The sequence below is a fragment of the Gossypium hirsutum genome, chromosome A11 (assembly GCF_007990345.1).
Source record: "Gossypium hirsutum isolate 1008001.06 chromosome A11, Gossypium_hirsutum_v2.1, whole genome shotgun sequence".
Lineage (NCBI taxonomy): Eukaryota > Viridiplantae > Streptophyta > Magnoliopsida > Malvales > Malvaceae > Gossypium > Gossypium hirsutum.
Genome location: NC_053434.1, coordinates 122,361,836 through 122,380,875, shown reverse-complemented (window position 1 = coordinate 122,380,875; position 19,040 = coordinate 122,361,836). Strand labels below are relative to the sequence as shown.

General features: G+C 32.3%; 5 protein-coding genes across 6 annotated transcripts; 1 reads left to right on the top strand and 4 right to left on the bottom strand.

Annotated features, from left to right (window-relative positions):
• Nucleotides 1–316: 316 nt before the first annotated feature.
• Nucleotides 317–968, bottom strand: LOC107924170 (dirigent protein 19). The gene has a single exon (XM_016854483.2). It carries the CDS (start codon nt 926–928, stop codon nt 341–343), a length of 588 nt encoding a protein of 195 aa, XP_016709972.1. The 5' UTR covers nt 929–968; the 3' UTR covers nt 317–340.
• A 2,894-nt stretch (nt 969–3,862) lies between these two features.
• Nucleotides 3,863–4,761, bottom strand: LOC107924171 (dirigent protein 22). Its single transcript, XM_016854484.2, has one exon. It carries the CDS (start codon nt 4,680–4,682, stop codon nt 4,092–4,094), a length of 591 nt encoding a protein of 196 aa, XP_016709973.1. The 5' UTR covers nt 4,683–4,761; the 3' UTR covers nt 3,863–4,091.
• Nucleotides 4,762–6,476: 1,715 nt separating this feature from the next.
• On the bottom strand, nt 6,477–8,535 carry LOC107924237 (uncharacterized). Of its 2 annotated transcripts, none has more exons than XM_016854586.2 (2): nt 8,277–8,535; nt 6,477–7,966 (listed from the first exon to the last, which is right to left on the bottom strand). In XM_016854586.2, exon 2 carries the CDS (start codon nt 7,855–7,857, stop codon nt 6,595–6,597), a length of 1,263 nt encoding a protein of 420 aa, XP_016710075.2. In that variant the 5' UTR covers nt 7,858–7,966; nt 8,277–8,535; the 3' UTR covers nt 6,477–6,594. The 2 variants fall into 2 exon arrangements, with proteins under 2 accessions (XP_016710075.2, XP_016710076.2); XM_016854587.2 differs by having other exon boundaries at nt 6,477–7,878.
• A 2,050-nt stretch (nt 8,536–10,585) lies between these two features.
• On the top strand, nt 10,586–13,652 carry LOC107922910 (nuclear intron maturase 1, mitochondrial). Its single transcript, XM_016853118.2, has 2 exons — nt 10,586–13,219; nt 13,328–13,652. Exon 1 carries the CDS (start codon nt 10,722–10,724, stop codon nt 12,807–12,809), a length of 2,088 nt encoding a protein of 695 aa, XP_016708607.2. The 5' UTR covers nt 10,586–10,721; the 3' UTR covers nt 12,810–13,219; nt 13,328–13,652.
• Nucleotides 13,653–14,507: 855 nt separating this feature from the next.
• LOC107924178 (delta(12)-fatty-acid desaturase FAD2) lies at nt 14,508–19,028 on the bottom strand. Its single transcript, XM_016854493.2, has 2 exons — nt 18,829–19,028; nt 14,508–15,862 (listed from the first exon to the last, which is right to left on the bottom strand). Exon 2 carries the CDS (start codon nt 15,849–15,851, stop codon nt 14,697–14,699), a length of 1,155 nt encoding a protein of 384 aa, XP_016709982.2. The 5' UTR covers nt 15,852–15,862; nt 18,829–19,028; the 3' UTR covers nt 14,508–14,696.
• Nucleotides 19,029–19,040: the final 12 nt, after the last annotated feature.

Sequence of the window (19,040 nt, the reverse complement as noted above, 5' to 3'; positions counted from 1 at the left end):
GCAAGAATAAGGTATGTATACATAACACGCCACGTATAATTGTTTGGTTATTCCGACGGTTAATCGGTTAAAATTCATAAAAATTTTAAAATAAAATATTTAAAAAAAATTATAAAGCCAATACAATTGTCAATTCAACTAGTTCAAAATAGTTCACTCTTAAACCGGATCAATCTCTTTATTCAAATCGATATATCGATCGATTTTCAATCCAAGTAATAAGTCCGGTCCAATTCCTACTAACATGATTTCAACTATCAAATTAGTATATATATGGGGTAAAATTCGGAGATAATTTTTAAAAAAAATAAAAAGCAAACAAATTAACTCATTAATTTCATTAATAATGAAAAACATAAACATTATATTCAACAACAGCATTCCCAGTCTTTAAATCAAATGCATGAGTCCTTACTTCAGCATATCCACGAGCAAACCTAAAAGCCCCACTACCACCGATCACCGGCATCTCTCTCACGGCTGAAAACACTGGATTCCGCCCCATAACACTAAGACAACTCCCATTATATTTCCCTTCCATAAAAGCAAAGTTATACGCCATTAACAAGCTAGCTTCCGTTTTCGACGTCAAAGCATAAATCCCTTGTGCTTTTCCCACCATCTTCGACCCAATATAGGGGGTCACCGTCAAAGGGTCGTCGATCACCACCACCGCTCCGAACGGTGAAGTCTCCGTCGTCGTCTTTGCTTTGGCTACGCGGACGGCGGTTGCGTTTTCACCGGTGACGATGTCGTGGAAGTAGAAATGGAGGTGGCTTAGTTTCTCTTTTTTTTTCAACCCCAATGATGACGGCGAGAGGTGGCGAGAGAAAGTGTTTGGTTCTACGGCGGCGAAGGATGAAATTAATGAGAAGAGTGTAAGGAGGAAGGCCGCGGTGTAGGGGAGTTTTGGGTGGTTCTCCGCCATGGTTTGTGGTGGTGAAAAGCTAGTGAAGTTGAAATATAAATAGTTTTTAAGTAGTGTATATGAAATTTTAAGTAAATTATATATAATTATATTATTTTTCTACTGTTTACACTTTGAGTTGTTGATTAGTTAGTTGTGCCTAATAAATCACGACATAGAAATTTGGTAAGACTTTTTTTTTTGTCATTTTCAATTGATTTAGGTTGTTTGTTTTTAGTTGAATTGGTTTAGTTAAAAGAATGAATTTTAGGTTATACTATACTCATACTCATTAAATTAGTTGTAAGTTTACGTTTTAGTCACTCAATTTTAAAATATTATAAAATAATTATCGTCTCGTTGAACTATTCAACTAGTTAACAGCACTGAACTATTAAGTCACCGGGTTATTAAGATTTTTTTTAAAACAAAAAAAATTTGGCTAGTTAATTCCAAGTGACGATTCAAGGATTGGTATTGTGGATCAATACCCATCAATGAGTAGAAAAAAATATGTTCTCGATACAAGTTGATCTGATGGTTAATACTGGAGATTTGAGAAGAAAGCTATTTGGATTTTAATTTGCAGATTCATAACTTTCAAAGGTGTTCCATGAAAAAAAATTGAATTGTAGAAGAGAAGGGAGGAAGAAGAGCTTTTGAGTGGTATAGGTAGTGCGAATGGAGAAAGCCAAAAAATAACAATTTTAACAACCTAGTGACTTAAATGAAAATTTTTGAATAATTTAATAATTATTTTGTAATTTTTTAAAGTTGAATGATCAAAATATAAATTTATTAATAGTTTAATGACTTAAAGATATAATTTAACTATTTAATTATTTTATTATACATAGGAGGTGAAAATTGGTCTCAATTTCAACGATTTAGGTCATGGGATAAATCTCACATGCATTAGGTAAGGTTTTTAGTGCGGGAGATAAATCTTAAACCGGTTTGATTAAATAAATTATTAAAAATGTATATTAAAAATTCAGTTTAATAGGATTTTTTTTTCAGTTTCATCGATTTGTATTGATTTTTAGTTCAATTGATTTAATTGTTTTCTCCAGATCGATACCACAGTCAGTTTTCAATCCACCAGGTCCGATTGGCTAGTCTAACCCGATTCAAAGAACCTTGGTATTAGGTTCAATAGAGCTGACTAAAAATGATCAAATTAAAATATAATCCAAATATTAAAAAAATGTTAATATGTTCATATATATAATTTTAATATATGAATAAATTATATTAAATATTGAACTAAAAATATGTAAATATTAAAAAAAACTAAAAAATAATATGGGCGGGTTTAAAATAGATTTAGGTTAGTCATCTACAAATATAGACGGGTTTAAACAAAATTTTAAACTCATATTTCAAGTCAGACCGAGCTTGAACAAACATAAAGTATGTTAATATCATTCTTAAGCCTGACCTATGAACACCTCTAGATGTAACATTTCTCATATATTGATACAACATTCATATTTTAAAAATAAATAAATGCATTTATTTATTTTCACCTTAAATGAATATGATTATTTGTAAATGTAATATTACGTCGATAAATAGTTTAATGTTTCATAAAAATTGAACTAAATTAAAATTTCATATATATATACTTGGACAAAAATCAAAATTTATGTACCATATATTATATTAAACCAAAATTCATATATAATTTTAATATTTATATACTATATTTTAAATAATATTATTTTTATAAGTTGATTTATTTTAGTAAAATTTAATTATTAATTAACTCTTCAAATATGTTAAAGAATTTCATCATATAAAATTTTTTAATATTCTTTATAAGATTTGTTGGACAGGTTTTGACTGATTGGTGAGGTCACGCTCACGATTTATACATATAAACAAAGGGTAGCCCTTTGACTTTTTTAATTAATTTTTATAATTTTTTAATTACAAAATTTGTTAATTGATTATAATTTTAATGGGCTCCATAATTCTTTTTTTTTTAAATTTAAATATTTTTAAAATTAAATTATGTTATTTATAAAAAAACATATTGTATTCACGATGTGAGTATGTAAACGAAAATATTTTAAAGTAATGATATTTTAGTAATTTCCTTATTCAGCTTTCTTGATTGCCTTTACATTGGGCAAATTTGGTTAATTCCTTATGTTATGTGTTGTATCTGCGATAATATCATCTATTTCGATGGAGAAGGGGGGTATGCCCCCTTCTATTTCTACATCTAGGATTCTGACTTCTATCATTGATAATAATAAGAACTGAACCATTATGGCAAAGAAAAGTTTGATTCACAGGGAGAAGAAGAGGCAAAAATTGGAACAAAAATATCATTTGATTCGTCGATCCTCAAAAAAAGAAATAAGTAAAATTCCGTCGTTGAGTGAAAAATAGAAAATTCATAGAAAGTTACAATCCTCACCACGAAATAGCGTACCCACACGTCTTCATCGACGTTGCTTTTCGACCTAAAGACCGAGAGCTAACTATCGAGACTTTGGACTATCAGGATACATATTTCGTGAAATGGTTCATGCATGTTTGTTGCTGGAGGCAACAAAGATCAAGTTGGTAAAGATTAAATTATCGCTTTCCTTTTTCTATTTTTTATATGATCGATGATCATAGAGGGCCCATTTACCATTTTGTATAAATAGACAGTTTTATTCGTACATATATGGATATCGAATTAATTCATGATACAAATTATAAAATAACATATTTAAAATTTAAAATATATTTATATTTATATTTTGATTCAATCAGTTTTTCTAACTCATTCAACCAATCTATATCGATTTTTAATCCACTTAATTTAAAACCATTCGATCCCGATTCAACAGGCCAGTCGGATTCAAACATTCTTGTTTTTAACATACTAAAATCCAACTATAAAAGATATCCTTTGCTCTGCATCAATAAGTTTAACATTCATCAAGAGTCTTCAAATTCTTCAACAGTGGTGATAATATGCTCAAACTACTTATACTCAAATTTATAGCTGTTGATGGATTCTCAAAGTAGGAGCACCTAACCCAGCATTTACTTTTGGGGAGATTCAAAGTAGGAGCACTTAACCCATTAAGAAAGATACCACTGAATATATTAATAAATATACTCGAGTTAAGCTCTTTGTAACAAAATAATGGAAAGTCGGGAAGAAATTGAATCATTTATCTCATTCATAATGGAAAACATAAACATTATATTCAGTAACACCATTCCCTGTCTTTAGGTCAAATGTATGAGTCTTTGCTTCAGCATATCCACGAGCAAACCTGAAAACGCCACTCCCATCGATCACCGGCATCTCTCTCACGGCAGAAAACACCGGGTTCCGCCCCAAAACGCTAAGGTTGCTACCATTATATTTCCCTTCTATGAAGGCAAAGTTATACGCCATTAACAAGCTAGCTTCCGTCAGCGATGTCAAAGCATAAATCCCTTGCGCTTTTCCGTCCAGCTTCGACCCGATATCGGGGCTCACCGTCAAAAGGTCGTCGATCACCACCACTGCTCTGAAAGGCGAAGAATTGGTCGTCGTTGGTGCTTGGGCTACGCGTACAGCGGTCACGTTTTTGCCGGTGACGACGCCGTGGAAGTAGAAATGGAGGTGGCTTAGTTTCTCTGGCTTTTTCAGCCCCAACGATGACGGCGAGAGGTTTAGAGAGAATGGGTTTGATTCTACAGCGGCGAGGGTTGAAATTAATGAGAGAACTATGAGGAGGAAGGAGGTGGCGGAGGGGTGTTTTGAGTGGTTCTCCGCCATGGTTGAGGCGGTGAAAAGCTTTCCAAGTTAATAAAGCAACTCACTGTTTATACTTAAGTCTAATTCTAGTTTTATTCCCTCTATTATGTTAAATATTGATATTTAATCTCGCTGCTTTAGTTTAGGAGCAAATGAGACATTAGTACTCGCAAGCTACTCGAGTTCGACTCCAAAGAAATAAGAACTCAATTCAAAAAATTATTGAGTCAAATTCGATTTTAGTAACACTTAACTCTAATGGCTCGCAAACCTTATCAAGATTTTCATATTTTTGTATTATTAAATTATGTTATTCCTTAATATATATTATTAACTCTAAGCTTAATTAACGAGCCAATCGAGCCTAAGTACAAAAATTAGTAAACGAGTAATTTGATTATATCTCAAGCCAAATTTGAGCTCAAAAACAGATGTTTGATCAAGCTTGAGCCAAATATCAAGTTCCGAATTTTGAGTTAAGCTTGAACTTGATAATATTTGAGCTTGACTCGGCTCGATTACGTCCTTATTTTAATTTAAAATAATTTGGTCTCTATTTTTATGATGTTAATAATACCTTAAAATCGATAACATTCTAAACATTTGTCATGAAATTGATGACACAAATTTTTATTATAAAAATTTATCCAAACTATTTTTGTTGTAATAAAGTTATCAATCAAAATTAGACATCATCATTTTAACAACAGTGTTATTAATTTAGATTTACTAATAATAAATAGAGGATTAAATTATATCAAATTAAAATAGAAAGATTGAAATTTAAATTTTAGTATAATATAGGGACTAAACCAAAATTAGACCATTTATATTTTGACTTGAAAATGTTGATTGTGCCTAATTAACCAACCGCTTTAGAATAATACATAGGGACTTGGTCAGAAATTTTTTCTATATCAAGTGGATTGATTATAAAAAATGAACTAATGATATATGTATATATATATATTATTATTACATACAAGGAGAAAATTAGGTCTTGATTTCAGTAAATTAGGTTAATTACCTCTAAGATTACACGTGGCATTGTAATTCGGTTTTTATTTGAAGTTTTTTTTATTTAAAATTTTCCTTTGACTTTATTTTTATTTTTTAATTACAAAATTTGTTTATTGGTTTAGGATCAAATGAATTTTAGGTTCGGATGAATCTTATAGTTAAATTTTTTAAAAATAAATTTTGCGGGTGTAACCCAAGCTTTATTTGGTATGAGGTAAATTCAATGTTAGAGTTTTAAACTCAAGTTCGGGTTTAGAGACAATAGAGTTATTCAAGTTCGAATTAGATTAATGTCATTTATTAAGTTTTATATTTAAGTTTGTTCATAATTATATTTTTTTATATAATAAAGGTAAAAGTATAATTTTATAATGTAAAAAATATATTAAAATTAAAAATTGAATTAAGCTCGTGAATTTTTCAACTCTGAGTATTTATGTACTTGAATTGGTTTTAAGCAATAGTTTGAGCTCGACTCGAAACTCAAATTGCTTATAAGTACTAATGTCTCAAGTTCGAAATCTGCAAAATATAAATTAGTCGAAACCAACTGATCAGACCGATTGAACCAAAAATAAGCCGAGTAACAATCTAAAATAAGTTGAACCAATTGAACCATCAGATCGAATCGATGAACAACTTTTTTTTATTAATATTTCTCTAATTTATTTAATAATCTATTCAATTACCGATTCAACAAATCAACAAATAAAGATTTAAAGGCAAAGAAAAATGGACTGATTCATAGGAAAAAGGAAGATAACATTTCAATCCATATTATGTTTGAGAATAATATATTTGAAAGCTGAAAATTCTTTATATATAAAATAAAAAGCAATATAAATGGAATGCAATTTAAAAGAACTATTTATGAAGCAGGTCCATGACATTGTGAAATCATTTTTCTAGTTCCCTAGTTCAATCGTCTCCTCCTATGCGCCCGAGAGTCACCGCTGTCGACATCCGAGACCCTCAATACATCGTTTCTTCTTCTAGAAGACGAAGCCGAAAGTGAAACCACAGAATCTATCTCGACGGCGGTGTCCATTTGACTCTCCGAGTTTATTACAGCAGCAATGCTTGAGAACGAGTCCCGATCATCGACAACTGCTGGTGGCGCTTGCTCCTGATTTCTTCCCACCGGGTTGCCTCGGAATATTGCCTCGACCATCCTTTCTGCTGAATTGAGTGCCGATGATAGAGAAGTCAGTCTTGCTCTTCGTAAGTGTGATTGTCGTTGAAGGTACAAAGAGTGAATCCGGGAGGACACCACATCGGTACTTGTTGTACTACTGGGTGTCAAGTCAACATCATCGAGCGGCACGACTGTGTTTTGCTCTCCACGTAATCCACGAGATGTCAAAATCCTATTAAGCACGGAATTAGTACGTTCTGCGGTTTCCCGAGAACCACTGGCTTCACGTGGTGGAGTCAAGTCACGTACCAAATCAAATCTGCTTCCAATACGACGAATCATCTCTTCAACAGGAAGATTTAAAGGAGTCCGTTGAATGGTTTGCCTCCAACTATCCACTCGCCCTGCAGTCGGACGAGGAGGGATTTTAAAACCCGAATCCTCTTCTGGCTCATAGATAACCTTCCCACGACCATATATCGGTGTCAACGTTTTAACCGTCACTTCTCCTTTACAAACTGGGCATTCATTTGCATCCGAATGCATATGCAACCATCGGTAAAGACACGACCAACAAAACAAGTGACCGCAACAAGTTACAACAGGTTCCCGAGCCAAATCTAAGCATATATTACAATCGAAAAAACTCCCATCATTGCTAACACCCTTCTCAATAACATCCTTTTTATCTTCTAGAACCTCATCTTCCAAAAACCCATTGGTGGTTTCACACACTTTCGGCACATCACTCGTTCTTTCCTCAGCCGTAACGCTACCCTCACCTGCTTGTAATGTATTCAGACCGTCAGAATTCCCCGTAAATTGATCAAATTCAACCGATAAGCTCTGAGTTGCAGCAGGAAGTTGAACCTGATGCCATCTCCATCTCCTACGCCTAACCGCATCCCGGATCCTATCGAACGGGTTCTCGACTAAATCATTCAAATTCACACCTTCATTCAACAATGACCCGGACCCGGTCTCAGGCGCCGGACCCAGATTCAAATCAAGGTTCATTGTATCAGATGTTTCCGCATCCATCACAAATGGCTCCAAGAAACCCTTAATTTTTTTTTTTAAATCACAAATGAATCCTCTTTATTATCTTCACAAATTTAAGGTACCCGTAGATAAAAACCTTAAATTTACCCTAAAATTAAAGAAACCCATATCATAAAAAATTCATAAAACTAAACAAAATTCATCAAAACCCTAATTTTTAGCCTAACAATCAAATAAAACCCAAACCCAGAATCCCTTTTCTTGATTACAATTTCATCAAACCCCAAAATTAAAACCCTAATTTCATCGCAAATATAATGAACCCCAGATCTAAAACCCAAATTAGCAACCTCCCAAACCCTAGCTTTCGGTCATCAAGTTGAAGACTTTAAATCAAACAACAAACAAATATGGGAAATTCATAACAAAAAAAAACTATTTGAAGAAAAAAGGAAGACCTGGCCTTTAACAGCCGACGAACTTGACCAGCAAACTCGGAGCTTTTTTTAAGTACTCAGAGTCACTGAGTTGGATGGTTTCTGAGTGCGACTTGACTCGCCATGGATTGCTAGCTTCTTGGGGTCAGCGATCTTTCATCTTGTTTTAGAGAGAAAATGGGGGAAAATAAAAATAAAAATTAGAAAGAAAATAAATTTGGGGGAAATTTTTTTTTAGAGAATTCAAGCAAAGCCTAAGGAGAAGAGAGAGAAAGGAGGAGGGACAATTCTCTGTATTTGTGCTCATTTTATTAATCTATGATTGGGTCTTGATCAACGGTTGTTATTATTAGAGTGTGGATTTGATGATGGCGTGGCGAATTTCTAGGTGGGGTCATGTGGAGACTATAAAGAAGCTGTCAAATATCTTGATTAAATTTTAAATAATATATTTTTCTCAATTTTTTTTACAATTTAAATAAATAAACATTTATGCATAAATTCTTAAAATTTTAAAAGTTAAGGATAAGATTTTTTAAAGACTTCTTTTTTATACTTAAATTTGACTTTTATGGGAATGGGATGTGCGTTGGGATTTAAATTTTATATTAATATAAAATACTGATAAAGTATTTTTGATAAAATATAAAAATATTATTTAAACCTATATAGATTAATACGAATTTATACAAAAAAAATTGAAAATTTTAATTCCTCATAAAAATTTTGAATATTTTAGATTTAAATTAAATTTTATTTCAATGTTATTTTGAATTTATCAATAGAATTTTTTGCACACAAAGAAATTCATCAACTTATATATTATTACAATATACATTATGCTTTTAAATAAACTAAAAACTTTTTTTTAAAAGTTTCGATATAAATATAATATATAGTTGATGAATATAAAGTATAAAGAATTACGAATCGAATCAAACCAAAAATAATTGAACAAATCATATGCATGACATATGCTCGTAATGAAACAAAAATCTGAATACCTAATGACTCTAGACCTCGATCTTAAATAATAAGCCAAGGTCTTATTAACATCGACATTTTTTTATACAATAATAAGTAGAAATGGGGTTAATTTATGGGTATATGTTGTTTTTTTATAAAATTTAAAAAATTAGGTGGTTTTTTTTATATTTATTAGTATAGGACTTTTTTTAAAAGAAAGTAAAAATGTGTATTGCAGGGCATTTTCAATCTCATCAATAAGGCGCGTTTTTATTAAAAATAACCAAAACTTAAGGACAAAAACATTAATATTTAACCATCTAACCAAAAGAGTTGAATTGTTTATTTTCAGTGGCACCACAATGAAAACGCGTCCTATAAGACACGTTTTCACTTTCTCCCTTCAACAATGGCCTATATTGATAAATATAAAAAAAGAGAGCCTAATTTCTTAAATTATATATATATATATAAAGATATACCCATAAATAACCTAGAAATGGGAGTAAATTCATTTCAATATTTTGTAACATGAAAAAAAGAAACTAATAATTATTAGCCAATCAAAGAAATAAGATTTATTTTTGGTACAAATCAAATTAAAAAGTAATAAGATTTATTTTCAATGATTGAAAAATTATAATGATATTTAAAATATACCAAAAAATTGTCTTATATAAAATATAAATATTGTAATAAATAACAATAATTGGTGGATAATAAATAAATGGGATTATATAATTTTTGGTCTCTAGATTTGATAATTATGTTTACTTTTGTACCTATACTTTTTCGATCCACTTTAGACTTCTATTTTGGCAACCAAATTCATTTTGATCAATAAATTTGAATTTTGTTAAGATTTGATGATGTGATATGTGTTACTAGAATAAGACCGGATCGGACGGATTAATAACTAATCGATATAATGATCCAAATAAATGGGTTAAATCGATTTGATTCGAAAATTAATTGAAATTGGTAAAAAAATAATAATAGGGAGCAAACCGACATTTGACCAAGTTAGACCAGTTTAATAAAATTTTCATTTTTTATAGTTTTTTATGAAGTTTTAATTAATTAGTTGTTGTTGGTCTAGCAATCGAATTGACCATACTGGTTGAATCGAGAATTGACGGTCTGACACCTGTTTAATTATTGATACAGTTATTAAAATACTGAATGTAACACTTAGAGATTGTACCACAATATCACTTGAAAATTTATATATATTTTTTAAATTTTAAAATGTCTTAGAGTATCATATCACTAAATTTTTATATTTTTCAATTTCAAGGACCAAAATTGACCTAGTTTTCAATTTCAAATACAGACAAAATAAAATATAAATACCAAAATGAACTTAATTCCTAAGTTGATGGGCTAAATTTACATTATCCCTTAATAAATAAGTATCTAAACAAGAAAACAATGGCGCCATCAAATAGATGATTAAAAAAACTGGGAAGAAGAAAACCGTCGTCTACAAGAGGAAAAAAAATGTCTTTGAGGCAATTCATCAAACACCTTCCCTGCATTTCAATTCGAAAAGCTTCCCCTTTCGTTTCCTATTCCCGTCGCTTTTCTTCTTCTTCCCTTCCGGTTCTCTCAGTTCACGACTCAGCATCCGAATCAGATCCATATAGTCTTTTGAAGCAGGACCCGATTGATGTCTGTCTTTCAATATGGGTCAAATCATTTTCTTCACCACCAAACACCACTTTCCCGAACTTAACCGGCTTCCTTTCGAAATTCGACCTTTGGGTTTTAGCCTACCAACGGTCTTGTGCTCATTTCACTGGCGCGTTCCCTCCACGCAACGCCATTCATTCCCAGACCCTTCATTCCCTTCTTTCCCTCCGTAACGCCGTCGTTCACGGTGGCCGGTTCAAGTGGAACAACAAAACCAATCAGCTGGTCCGTAGCCCGAACGACAAGCCGTCGACGACTGTGACATCAAAGAGGAAGCTTCAAGCCTTGCTTGAATCCCCTGATCCTTGTTTCCAAGACCGGGTTGTCCAAGAGGTTCTTTTGATGGTCTTGGAACCGGTTTTTGAAGCCCGGTTTTCAGGTAAGTCTCATGCTTTTAGGCCTGGTAGGAATGCTCATACAGTTATCCGTACTATTCGAAGTAATTTTGCTGGGTACCTTTGGTTCTTAAAAGGTGATTTAACTGAGTTATTTGATAATGTGGATGTTGATTTAATGATGGGTTATGTTCAAAAAGTCGTAAAAGATAAGAAAATATTGAATTTGCTTAAATCTGGGCTTAATGTGCGCGTTAAGAGGAGATTAAAGCGTGATAATGATGGTGATGGTGGTGGAGATTTGAAGAGCAAGAGAAGGAAAAAGAGAAAGGCTACAAAGAAGAGGATTTTGAGTAAAAACGAGCCGAAACCGGACCCATTTTGGTTAAGAACTTTCTTTGATTTTGCTCCTGAGGAAGCTGCTAAGGTACCTTCTTACGGTTATTGTGGAATTTTAAGTCCTTTACTCGCTAATGTTTGTCTTAATGAATTGGATCAAGCAATGGAAGAGAGGATAGTTACGTTTTTTAGACCGTCTAAGCACGATTCGATATGGAAAGATACGATCGATGATGGATGTCATAACCCTTCTTGGCCTGAATTTGTTCCTTCTAGTGGTAGAGAGAAAACTAGGAAAATGGATTATTTAAGATATGGAGGTCATTTCTTGATTGGCATTCGAGGACCAAGAGAGGAAGCAGTGCAAATTAGGAAGGAAATAATCGAGTTTTACGAGAGCAAATTCGGGTTAAGGTTGGATAATTCTAAACTGGATATTGAGCACATTAGTAGAGGGATTCAATTCTTGGATCATATAATCTGCAGAAGAGTGATACACCCGACTCTTCGTTATACGTCTAGTGGAGGGAATATTGTGAGTCAAAAAGGTGTAGGGACTTTGCTTTCGGTTACCGCTAGCTTACAGCAATGCATTCGACAGTTTCGGCGGCTTCAGTTTGTTAAGGGTGATAAGGATCCCGAACCTCTGCCTTGTAACCCAATGCTTTACTCAAGTCAAGCTCATACAAATTCCCAGATGAATAAGTTTCTTGAAACTATGGCTGATTGGTACAGATATGCTGATAATCGAAAGAAAGTTGTTGGTTTTTGTGCTTATGTGATTCGTAGCTCATTAGCTAAACTGTACGCTGCAAGGTATAGGCTAAAATCACGTGCCAAGGTGTATAAGATAGCGTCACGTGATCTTAGTCGTCCATTGAGGGAGAGTAGCAACAATTCTGCACCTGAATACTCAGACCTTTTGAGGATGGGACTTGTTGATGCAATTGAAGGTGTTCAGTTCTCACACATGTCGTTGATTCCATCTTGTGATTACACCCCATTTCCTAGGAATTGGATACCGGACCACGAGCAGCTTTTGCATGAGTATATTAAACTACAAGATCCCAAATTCTTCTGCAACTTGCATAAAGCTATAAAACGCGAAGGCCTAAGTTTGCCTCAAGATGAGATATCCGATATTGTGTGGGATTATAAGACTCTGGGAATTTGGAGATATCGATCTAATAGTGGCAAAGAAACGAAAGAGGGTTCCGAATGAAATGTAGGATGAATGTAATAGTTATGGAAGTGGGAAAGTTCATCATTGGACAAAGAAGATCAAGAGGAATCCGCCAAGTATGTTGCACCCTGATTTCATTAGAGATGAACGTTTCCAGAATTGTGGGAAGTTAGCCTTTGCTGCTAAGTCCATTGATAGAAACAATATCGGATTCTCTTCGCATGCGAGAAAAATCCGTCTATGCTATGAGGATAAGATGTTTAAATCATTTCTCAATTTACCAACTTGGCTCTAAATCTTTTAACATGTTTCTTCGATGATTCATTCTTATTCATGTATTCATTTTTTCGCATTTCCCTAACTGTTTATTCATTAAAGAAAAAAAAATCCTCCAATTTGACGTTACTGGAAATGCTGTAGTCACCATCGATGAAGGCGGCCTTTTTAAGGTAATCGTGCTTTTGTTTAAATTAAGTGATTAAGATCGTATGCCTTTCATTGTTTAAAGTTTCACGCCTTCCTCATAATTGGGAAATTTGCTCTGTTTCTGTTTGCAGGTGGGTTTGTTTATTTGTTGAACATGAGTATCAGGATATAAGTACGTGTCTGACACGAGTATGTATAAGTCTTTTTATTTTTAATGTTTTTTAGAGGGTCATAATCCGATACTTATACCCAAATATATGTAAAATATAGATGTAGTACACATGAATTTCAAGAAAAATGAAGAGTCGGAATGGTATTCAAACAAATGAAGGTTGAATATAGAATCCTAGACTGCTTGAAGAGCGGAATGCTGCTTTGATGGTTTAGATGAATTTTGCTTGTATAGAAATTAAACAACGGATATGCGAGGCAATAAAATACTATAAGTGTAGCCAACGGTTGGTTTACGTATGTACTCGTAAGCTACTTAAGTTCAGCAAACTCGAACTCGAATTTAATTATATTGTCAAGAACTCTAATCTTAATTTAATAGTTTGCGAGCCTAATTGAACATTTTATTGTTAACTATTAATAATTTCAAACTTTTTTATTGTCATAATCTCAAATGGTAGAATCAAATTCAAACTTGAGAATTTTGAGTCACGTAAGAAACTTTATGCTTAAATTGAGTGATTTATTAACTTAATGTTGAAAAATATCAGAGGAAGCAAAATAGGACATTTAAGAATCTTAATGCTTACATTGGGTTGTTCTTGAGGGAGTAATTTATTTTTCATTAATAATAAAATGATCTAAATCCATTAAGTTTAAACTTAAGCACTTGATTTAAGATTTAGCTTAGTGCTACTTCTTAAAAATATTTTTGGGCAAAAAAAACAATTGAGCAAAAGTAAGAAAATTTTAGCTCTACTTTTAGCTAAAAAAATTACTTTTAAAAAACTTAAAAACATATTATTTAGCAATGTTTTTATCTTAAAAATATTTTTTATTCCAAAAATACTTCTTAAAAGTAATGTTAAATTAGCGCTAAATGGTTTGTGAATCTAGCCAAATATAATAATCTTAATCGATAGATAAAAATCAAAATCAAACAACTCAAGTAAAAATTCAAGAATTTTAATGCGTAAGATAAAATTGGGTATGCAATCAAACATGACGAAACAAATGAGTGATCAAACCAAACAAATTGAGATATTCCAATATTTATCTCAATCTAAACGCTAAAATTAAACTCAAATTTTTTATAACTCGGCACCAATAATAAATTTGATTAAAAAAAAAACTACTTGATAGTTGAAAGCTCGAACCAATTTTGCAGGGATCAACAAAGTCGATGAGAACCATACAAAGTCCAAATTCGAAAGCATCTGAAATTGATGTAACCCAAACGCCAAAACCCCAAATCCTTAACAATAATGTAACAAATTTAACACATTCCTAAAGGCATCACCATCGGCAACCGCAACGCTATCGGCAAAGTTAGATCTTATTTCTAAACCAAAATACACCTTTGCTGCTCTGCTCACCTTCGTCTGGTTCAACGTAAATACACTCCTTTGCCTCTCTAAATATCGCTTTATAAACTGGTGTACCATCAAATGAATAATACTCTCCCAATATTGGTTTTATTGCCTTAGTTGCTTCCATTGCGTGGTAATGCGGCATCGTCGAAAACAAATGATGAGCGACATGAGTATCAGTTATGTTATGGAAAACCTTGTTTAATATCCCATAATCTCGGTCGACCGTCGCGAGGGCTCCACGTAACCAGTCCCATTCGGATGAGTCGTAGTGTGGTAATGCGGGGTGAGTGTGTTGCAAGTATGTGATCATGACGAGGAATGCATTAACGATGAGCAATGGGACACCGTAAACGCAAATGACCCAAGCTAGACCTTTGGCTAACACGAGACGGTACAGCCCATAGGTGACAGCAAGGACACCGACGTCGGATATGTAGATTTGAAGTCGTTCACGGTCGTTGTAGATAGGACCGTATGGGTTGTAGTGACAAGCGAGTCCTTCGTAAGGTCTACCTGCTACATTGAATGCTAAGTAAAGAGGCCATCCGAGAGTGAGCTGAATGGTGACTGTGACGAAACGACCTGGTGGATTGTTGAGGTATTTAGCCCACCATCTAATGCTGCTCCGTTTCTTCGGAACAAATACTTCGTCGCGTTCAAGGGAACCAGTGTTGGAATGGTGACGTCGGTGACTATATTTCCACGAAAAGTACGGGACAAGAAGGGATGAATGGAGGATGAGACCGACAGTGTCATCAATCCATTGGTAATCGCTAAAAGCATGGTGACCGCATTCATGGGCGATAACCCAAACGCCAGTGAGGACTGAACCTTGAAGAGTCCAATAAATTGGCCAGGCGACGAAAGATAGTGGCTGAGGGAGGTTGTGGAAGTAAGTGGTGGCTACGTAGTAAAAGATAGAGACTAAAATGAAGTCGTAAACGAGATAGGAAAATGAACGGATAAGTGAGCGTTGGAAACAGTGTGGTGGGATGGCTTTTTTTATTTCACTGAGAGTAAATGGTGGTTTAGATATAGGGACTCTTTTCATTGAGCCCGATTCTTGTTTCCTTTGACTTGGAGGAACCGACATTCTGCCACCTGCACCCATTGTTCCACACCCTGCACAGGATAAAAAATGGCAAATTGGTTAAAGTGGTACTCGGGTCCGATACTCATTATCATACACGAATGTAGAGATATGATTTTTTATAAATAATACGAGAAATATGAAATATTTTAATTATATTCGTGTCAGATATATAATAATATTTAATACTCACGTCCAAATGGAAGTAACATATAAATACAATAAGATGAACACAAATGACCCATCTTCCTATTTGAAATGAGATAAACTCAATGCTATATGGTGACAGCTAATTTACATCTAAGGGGTCAACAGCAGTCATTTTTGAAAAAAACAAACTATTTGGGTAAAATATTGGTAAAAATTGCAAATTGACATCTGAAAGTTTATATAATTCAATCTCAACTAACTAATATGAAAGCAATAAGGATACACTTGAAGATTAGTCAACTTGCAATACAAGGACTACAACTTAAAACTCGATGAATGTAAATTAGAGATCCTTTATTATAGAGAAATGATACAAATTAATCTCACTATTATTAAATAGATCAATTTAATCTAAGTACTATAATTAAATTAGAATATAGTTAACATTTACTCTTTAATAAAATAAATTTAAGACATTTTTTATACGGTAAACACTGACTTTATTTCAATTTAGACTTATTCTCATATACTTTTAACCCTTAAAAGTCAATCATAAATAGGTAGAAGGGCAAGCACATCAAATTTAATGAAAAAAAGAAGAAGAAAAGATTGAAACATGCCGGCAGACAAGATGAGTGGTAAACTTTTAAACATGGAATATAACTATAGTGGAAAATAAATGGCCACTACCGAAAGATGCAATGAAGATATTTATAAGGGACAACTACAAAAAAGCAAGCACCCGAGGTCATGTATGTCACCACGAAAAGTATGGTATATGTAACCAATGAATTGAAAAGATAACCTCTACCATTCAATCAACATAATTTAACTTTATTGCTTTTTATGTTTTTTCTCCCATTCATACACAACGCTAAACATTTATATATGCGTTCATATGAAGTGTATGACTTAAAACTCCATTAAAAAGTGACACAAAGCTAAAAAAATAAGATATTCGCCCACACCAACTTTCAAATCTAACCATACAAGAAAAAGAATATCTATGTTTGATTATATTAATCAAAACTTCAAATTTTTATCAAATTATAAAAAGAAATGATTCATTAGTTATATACTCTGTTTTCACCTTAAAAAGAGGATTTTAATCAAAGAGTTTGTTAAGAAATGTATTAAAGACCTTTGCTGCTATTTATGGTAATACCAACCATCTATAGTAACATCACTAATCATAAGATTGGGTGCATTTAAATTAAAAAAATTTAATTACATAATATTATAAATATCTACAAATAGAAAAACAGACGTTAATTCTACACTAGAAAAAGAATAAACTAATTATTAAAAATTATAATTAAGAGAATATAAGATATTAAGAAACAGGAGTGTACTTGTGTTACACAGATTCCACTTGTTGTGCACGTTCATGGCCAATTTGAATATTTTAATGATTACTACCAAATAAAAGTTAAAGAACAGCATTCCTACCTAATCTCATATTTAAAAGTACAATCTTTCTATTTAAATTTCAATACAATTTATAAAATAATACGCTCCAACACTTGTACTGATAATAAGGCTTCAATCGATAAAATAATGACCATATTTAGTAAATCATTCTATTATAAAAATCGAATCAAAATTAATACATTTACTATTAAATAAATTAATTTAATCTTTTAAATATTAAAAAACACTTTATTAGTCATCAAAATTAATATTAAAATACAAAAATCAAATCAAACCTTTAATTTTTATTTTTTGAATGATTCAACTAATAAATAAAACTGTCCAAACAAATCAGTACAAACAGGCTGGAAATAAAAAATATATATAACGTGATAACTGACTAAATATGAGAATCAAGATGATTACGACACCAAATGAAGGAAAAAAAGAACCTTTTGAAATCAAGTGGTCATCACGTGGTAGTAGACAATCAATCGAACCTTTCCATTTATTTAAACTGTCACAAACCGCTTTCATTTTCATACCTATAATTTGAGTAACTATTATTATTTTCCCCTTAAATTAAGCTTTAATTTTACTAATTTAAGGATTTTACAAATCAAAGCAATTATTTTGTTGCTTAATTTTTACTTTTTACGATACCGATTTTCAGTGAAAATTTTAATATTAAAATATAAAAGAAAGTAAACAAATGATAATTTCCATCAAGGCTGCTAAAAAGCACAAACCTAGAACAAAAAGACTGGCTTCTTAAAAACTTGTAGACTTAAAGCTGTCAACAAGTTGAAACTGTTCCTAATAGTATTGATTCTTTATTTTAAGTAAAGAATAAAATAATAAGAATAAGCCGACATGATTCTTTACTCATTATTGTAATAAAAATATCTTAAAATCTCTAATCAAATAAAAAAGAAATAGAGGGAAGGAAACGAAAAACAAAAGATCTACGGTTAAAGTACCAGCAATTGATAGCTACAGATAACAAAAAGCAGATTAAGATCCGGCAAATGAGAAGTTCATCGTTCATCACTTCAGATCCAAACTAAAAGAGATAATATAATCGTCGGAAAACAAAATCAGAGAAAACACAACTAGATTGTAACAAAAGAAATCCAAATCTGAGCTTCGAAACGCAAGAGATCTTAAAAAAGAAAATTTTAAATCATTCTGTTTCAACTTAATCTAACAATAAAAAACAAAATGAAAAGTAAGCAACAAAAAACGAAATCAAAAGAAAAAAATTAAAAAAAAAGTAACAGAAAATGCAGATTGAAAATCAAAGGCATATTTTGATTTTCTTTACAAAAAATTTAAAATAGATTCAATCTATTTCAAACTAAATCTAACAATGAAAAGTACGAAAAAAAACAACTAAATCAACCAGGAAAAAAAACCGAAAAAATGAAGAAAAAAATACCTGAAAATGCAGATTGAAAATCAAATCTATATTTCGATTTTCACTTTGGTCCCTCTTTTCTCTATATTTTAAAGAGAAAGGGTTTTGAAATCCGGCCTCTTAATTTTCTTATTTTATGGTGGCCGTGCTTTCTGTGTTCAAGGGGGGCGCCTGTATTTAAGCTTTTTTGTTTTAAGCTTTCCCTCCTTGGAATAGGGACCTATTTTCGTCAT